The sequence below is a fragment of the Falco rusticolus genome, chromosome 2 (genome assembly GCF_015220075.1).
Source record: "Falco rusticolus isolate bFalRus1 chromosome 2, bFalRus1.pri, whole genome shotgun sequence".
Lineage (NCBI taxonomy): Eukaryota > Metazoa > Chordata > Aves > Falconiformes > Falconidae > Falco > Falco rusticolus.
The window spans coordinates 11,585,856-11,591,855 of NC_051188.1; the positions used below are offsets into that span (position 1 = coordinate 11,585,856).

Here is a 6,000-nt window from a genome sequence, read left to right on the forward strand (position 1 = left end):
CCACTGTTGGAATACTGTGGCTACATCCCCACTGCACAGTCCATGCTCACAGTGACATGTTTTTATGTCACCTGAGTTTAATGGGTCCAAACTTGTGGTCTAGAGCACACCAGGCAAGAAAGCTTGAGCTTTCCCTGCCCCACAAAGCAGAAGAGTAGCTACTTAGACCAAGCCTGAAATTAACTATTCTGGAAATCACACCACAATCACTGCCAGAATATCAGCACAGAATACACACATTCACTTTGATTCCTTCCTAGGAAGGTTCAGTATGTGCAGTTTAAACGTGATCTCACACTCCAGCTACAAGAACAGCATATGCATGCCATACCTGCGTCAGAGGTGAAGTTGGCTTCCTGCTGTCTCACAAAGCATACAGTGCAGAGCACACCTCAGCCTACCTTAGGTCCATGCTCCACCAAGCTGTCCAGACCGTGTCCAAACACCATACGCTATTAATGATCCACTCCAGTCCTCAGTCACAGTACTCACTGAAAATTCTGCTTCATCTTTATTCAGCACAACTAAGACTTTGGAAATTCACTTCTACACACCCTTTTGTTTGTACTTAGCCAAAGTACCAGCCAATTTTCAGCACCGTCTTTCCCTCAGCTACTACGAATTCCTTTTCTCCTCGTACCACAAAAATCTTTTCCGACCAAATGTTGTCTTACGATTGTCTTTAACAGTTCTTTAAATATCTGTCATTGTTTCCACTTTCTTCTGTGGACACCCACGTAAGCAGGATGCCAAAAAGCTCCGCAAGTACTACTACTATCAAGCAAGGCAACACGAAATGCATTTCAGCTTTTCCCAGAATTACCACGGCAATGTTAAACTGATTCCTTAACCTACTGGAGAGAGACATTCATTACGCCTCACACTATAAGCATGCATAAATGTCAACATTGTATCCTCAAAAACACCTGACCAATTCCAATCACTAGTTACATAATGAGATTAAATCTGTAGCGTTTCAATTGTTATCACCACTATTTCCACTCTTTTTGTATCTTCAAGTGTCATTTTCTATCTCTTAGAAATACCCAGCATCTTGCCAACATTTATGGACATAATGCCAAAGAAACCTTTGAGCTGTTAGTAAATGTCCTTAATTCTAAAGCTTTTATAGCATATTCAAGTAATCTTTAGGTTCAAAAGCTCTGCAAAGAAATGAATTTTCACTGAGAACTTTAGTTAATTTTTCTATACTGCTCGAGCAATTAACACTTCCGAAATTAACTGAACCTCTTAACACCACAAGGGATAAAACTAATCTCCATCATTTTCATTTTATGGGAGAAACAGCGACAAAAGGGTGAAGCAGTTTGCTAGGGCTGCATAGCAAGTTAAAGGCTAAGGAGATATTAAAAACAAAGCCAAATACCATCTTCCATTGTTCCTTCAGAAAAGGTCACCCCCCAACCTCCTATCTAAAACCCCTTTTCCAAATCAAATTTTGCAATATGATACGGTTTTTTTTTTTTCCTTGAGGGTTTTGAAGTCAGTAGCACCAAACAGAGAGAACTGGATTTGACATATAAGCATGAAAAGATTTGGAGGACAAGATATAGCTTATAGTTGTTTACACCAGCTGTTTTTACTCATTTATGGGAAAAGGAACATACAGGTCTTGTTGGACCACCACCTCACATGTATATTAAACACCTGACAAAAAGCAGTAGGCAAAGGGGGTCTTGTAGATACTTCACTGCTCAGTCAGCTTCTGGCTGCGTTAGCATGTTATTGTGCAGAAACGCAGCACAAGATTTGCAGTCCTGTGAAATTTTTTTATTTTAAAAGTGTGACACAGTGTCTCTGCAATAGGGGTATAGACTCAATTTAATAAGCAGCTGTTTTGCCTGCTGTATAAAAGAAAAAAATCAGAACCACATAACCTTTACATTAGCCTAAAATGTGGTTTTATGCTAGTATTTTCTCACAGGCTATAGAATGCTATATTCATGATCTAGAGGGCATACCCAGAGCTTCTGTCACCTAACCAAGCCTGTGGCTGCTCTTAAGGGACAAGATTAGTGATTGAGTCTCTGAACAGCAGACACAGTCAAGGAGACATCACTACAGCATAACACAGAGAACACATCAGTATCGGGCGGCAACCACAACTGTGACAACATGAAAAGCTTGGTATTCCCAGAAATGGCATTCAATTTACAGATAGTCAGTTTTATCATCTTAACACTTTTCAATTCAGTGTTCTGAACCAGGACTCTCAGGAAAAATTTAGTTACAAAGAAAACACTGCCACTAATTATTTTCAGAATTTACAACTGGTTCAGTAAGCAGTTCACCCCAGAACACTGTTACTCCCTCAACCACAGAAAGAAATATCTGTTTCTCCACTCCCCAAACTTCAGCCTACAAATAAACCTTCCCAGCATGTCTCCAGAAGGCATCAAACTGGGAAGTACACCATCATCCACGAATCACATGTGAATTTGGCAGGATCTGCCACGTTACTCAGTCACATGCCTCCACAACCACCAAAGAAAATACAATCAACACAATATGACTATGTATAATAGTGCTAGGAGCATACAGGTCCAGATTTATAAACTTCTGTACATTTTTCAAGTTCAAGGGGGATGTAACAGATAATCCCATTCAATCATACACAAGTGAGCTCCCTTTTTATTTTCTACTACCACAATTCCTACTGAATACAAGAGACACAAGAACAAACAAAAAACACTCCTTTTTTTGCTACTAAATATATTTTTCAGAATGAAAATTAAAAAGCAAAACTCATCTGGTTTAAAAATGTCTATTAAATACATTTTCCAGAATAGTAAAAGTTTGCATTAGCTTTTGTTGTTTTTCAAGAGCTTCAAAGCTACGCTTGGTGCAGTTATTTGAATCATTCTGCTTTTTTCATGGGAAAATATAACTTCATGTCATTTATTTCCTCTCCATTACAGACTGTAACTTAATAAAGTAGATTTATTCTGCTTTATGGTGGAATTTATTAATCTTGAGAACAACTTTCTAAACAAAAGTGAATCATGCCACTCAGGAAGCAGGAAGAACTGTTTGCTTTTGCATCATAACTGTCAAATCCAGAAGGTTAATAAACCAAGACACTTGAGTTATTAAACCAAAGCGTACACAGGTCTCCATAGTTTATTACACACTTTCAGAGAAGCACTTTTACCCCAGCCCACAACAGATCATTTGTTTGGAAAGATGTTAGTCTTAAATAATCCACTATCCTGTCTAGACCAAGCCACACATTCCTACAGGATTAACATACTTTCAAGTGACAACACATAGGTAAGACTTAAGTTTTATTAAGTACTCAGATTTTTTTTACACGGTTTGGCTCTGTTGAAATCTTACCAGGTGCTGGCTGATCTGTATTTTTAAACGGTTACTCCCATAAAAAATTCTGGTTCTAAGGGTTCTGAGAACCTTAGGGAAAAAAAAAAAAAAGATAATTTTTATTTCTACCACTTTTGCTCAGGAGGTGGCAATCTCCCATTGCAAGATGGATCTGCCCTGGGACAATAAAATCGGAAGCACGACTCCTGCTTGCCATCATTACCACTGGACAGGCCAAATTCTTCAGATTACAGTGGAACACTGCTTTGAGATAAGATTTTCAGCCTGCCCAGTCCAGCCCAGAATAAGCTATGCTTTATGACGACACCTGCTACGAGTCATCCATCTACAGACAGACGAATTAAGAGGTGAACGTGTATATGCCCTCCCACAGTCAGATTTAAAGGTCCGAAGACTAATCTGCAATAAACACTGCTAATGCATCCACACACACGCTGGGGCGGGGTGGACGACAAACCACGAAGAAGCAACAGAAAAAAACCGCCTCTGCTTTCCACCGTAGATAAAAGCATCACCAAACGTGCGAAGAGAAAGTATTTCCACAAAGTTCTATGCAGGCCTCTGAGTTCCCACTGAACCCGAGAGCCCGCCAGGTGCGGCTGAGGCCCTCAGGGGCCGGCCCGGCCGCCCGGCGCGGCGGGGTCTGCCAGGCGGGGCTGGACCTGCCCACCCCCCGCCCCCGCTGCCCGCAGACCCCGGCCGGGTCCCCCTCCCCGAGGAGGCCGCGGCAGGAGGAAAGGCCCCGCGGTCCCTCCGCGCCGCCTGGCCCCAGGTGCGACCGGGCCGGCTTCGAGGCGCCAGGCCCTCATCACCCGCCCCGGCGCCGTGCGCTCCGGAGGCCCCGGCCGCCGCCGCCTGACGCGGAGGGCTGTTACGAGTGGGCCCACCCCTCCCCCAGGCGGGATGGTTTATCCCTCCCGCCTCGATGCGCTGAGGGCTGCAGCGCATCCCCCCGTGGGCCGGACCATTCCGCTCCGAGGGGAGGGGGGGGGGAGTTGGCCGGCCGCTCTTCACGCCCACCCCGCCTCCTCTCTACCCCGCGGCGAGCCGCTACGCCGCTGCCCCTCGGCTGCTCCCGCCGCCGGGCCGCACGGCACGCCTCACCCAGCTCCTCCTTGCCGACGCCGTCCATCTCCCCGCCGGCTCTCCGCTCGCCCTTCCGCCACTGTGGAGCCGGCCGGTAACGGCGCGGCGCATGCGCCCTGCCCGACGGGCCGCGCCTCGCCGGAGCGAACCATAGATACCAGGCGGAAAGACAAGACCTGCGCGCGGCAGGGTGGGCGTGGGTCCTCCAGGCTGGGTGTGTTATGGCGGCTCTGTGATGCATCCCGGTTTATGGCCCGTGCTTTCCTTCGTTCGCTGGCACAGGAACCCCCTTAAGCATCCGCACTGTACAATGCCTGAGCCGCCTCATGGGCGCGAACACGGCCCGCCCCTGCGTGCGGCAGGTGCCGCAGGTCTGCCTCACGACATGGCGGCGCCCCCCGGCCGCCTCAGGCCTCGCTCTCCGCAGAGCTGCCCGCTGCCTCGGGGGCACCCGGGCCTGGCCGTGCCGCCGTGGCCCTGCGCGGCTCCCGCGCCATGGCGTGCAGGAGCTCCAGCCCCCACCGCCAGCAGCAGGCCTGGGCCTGGCTTTGGACAGGGCATTGGAAGCACAGGGCAGTAATTAATAAGCAAAGAGTGAAAAGAAGGGTGGGAGTCAAGAGTTCAGCAGTGCTTGACACAGCTCGGCTTGTCAGTGATTTGCAGCTCGGCCTCCTGGAAGCCAGTCAGCTTCAAGGAGTTCAAATGTTTTTCCCCATTTGAAACAACTATTCAAAAGGACATGTGAGAATCAACGGTAATGATGGATCAACCTTTGAAGTGTCATGGGTAACTAATCGTTTCATTACAGATTACTGCCTGAAACTGATGTCCACTTTCTGTGGATTCCACAGTAACACTGCATCTTCTCTGTGCGCTCTTGTAGGTGAGAATATTTCTTAACAGCTTCACCAACAAGCAAAATAAACATGAGGGAAATGCACATAGTGAAACAACGTGAAGCAGCATGGATTTAGAAGTCCTCTGCTTAGAAGTAAATGTTCTTATCCATGTTAAAAGAAAATACTATTTTCTGTATTTCCTTAGATTTTTAATCTTTGGAAATCAAATATATCAAGGCGCTAAAATAGATTTCTGCTGTACTCTGTAATGAAAACCATAATCAGAGCTCCAGGCCACTCTAAAGTGATGCTCAGAATCCTTACTCTCTAAACCTTTCCTCTGAAATTAAGTATTTTAGACTTGTACAATAAAAGCTCCTATAATTCCTGAACTTACTATTTTCACTGTTTGAACATCCTAATATAGGGTTGTTGGAGGGGGGGAAAGAAGGGAAAGAATGTTGTCCTATCTTAAAGTAAGACATAATGCTCCAGAGGATTTTCCACTGAAGTTACACTGTTGGATTTTCAACTGAAGTTGTACTGTTACAGTCTAAAAGAATCAACCTTCAATAGAACTTTCTCCTTGCAAGCTTAGTCTACCGTGAATTTTGAACACTTAGAGACTTATCTTCTACTAACCTGTCATGCACCCTTTAACCCATCTTTCAGGCTAGTCGCTCCCAGAATAACCTATCTATTTTGTCATCAAAAC

The 6,000-nt window shown here is 45.7% G+C and overlaps 1 protein-coding gene across 4 annotated transcripts in view; it reads right to left on the reverse strand.

Moving 5' to 3' along the window:
* Window positions 1–4,573, reverse strand: part of SLC36A4 (solute carrier family 36 member 4) — a 108,491-nt gene extending 103,918 nt beyond the window's left edge. For 3 of the 4 annotated variants that reach the window (XM_037377294.1, XM_037377296.1, XM_037377298.1), the window contains exon 1: window positions 4,465–4,573. In XM_037377294.1, the coding sequence (XP_037233191.1) occupies window positions 4,465–4,492 (28 nt within the window). In that variant the 5' untranslated portion in view covers window positions 4,493–4,573. Of the gene's footprint in view, window positions 1–3,357; window positions 4,027–4,464 lie in introns of those variants that run through there. The other variant, XM_037377297.1, reaches the window with a different exon arrangement.
* Window positions 4,574–6,000: the final 1,427 nt, after the last annotated feature.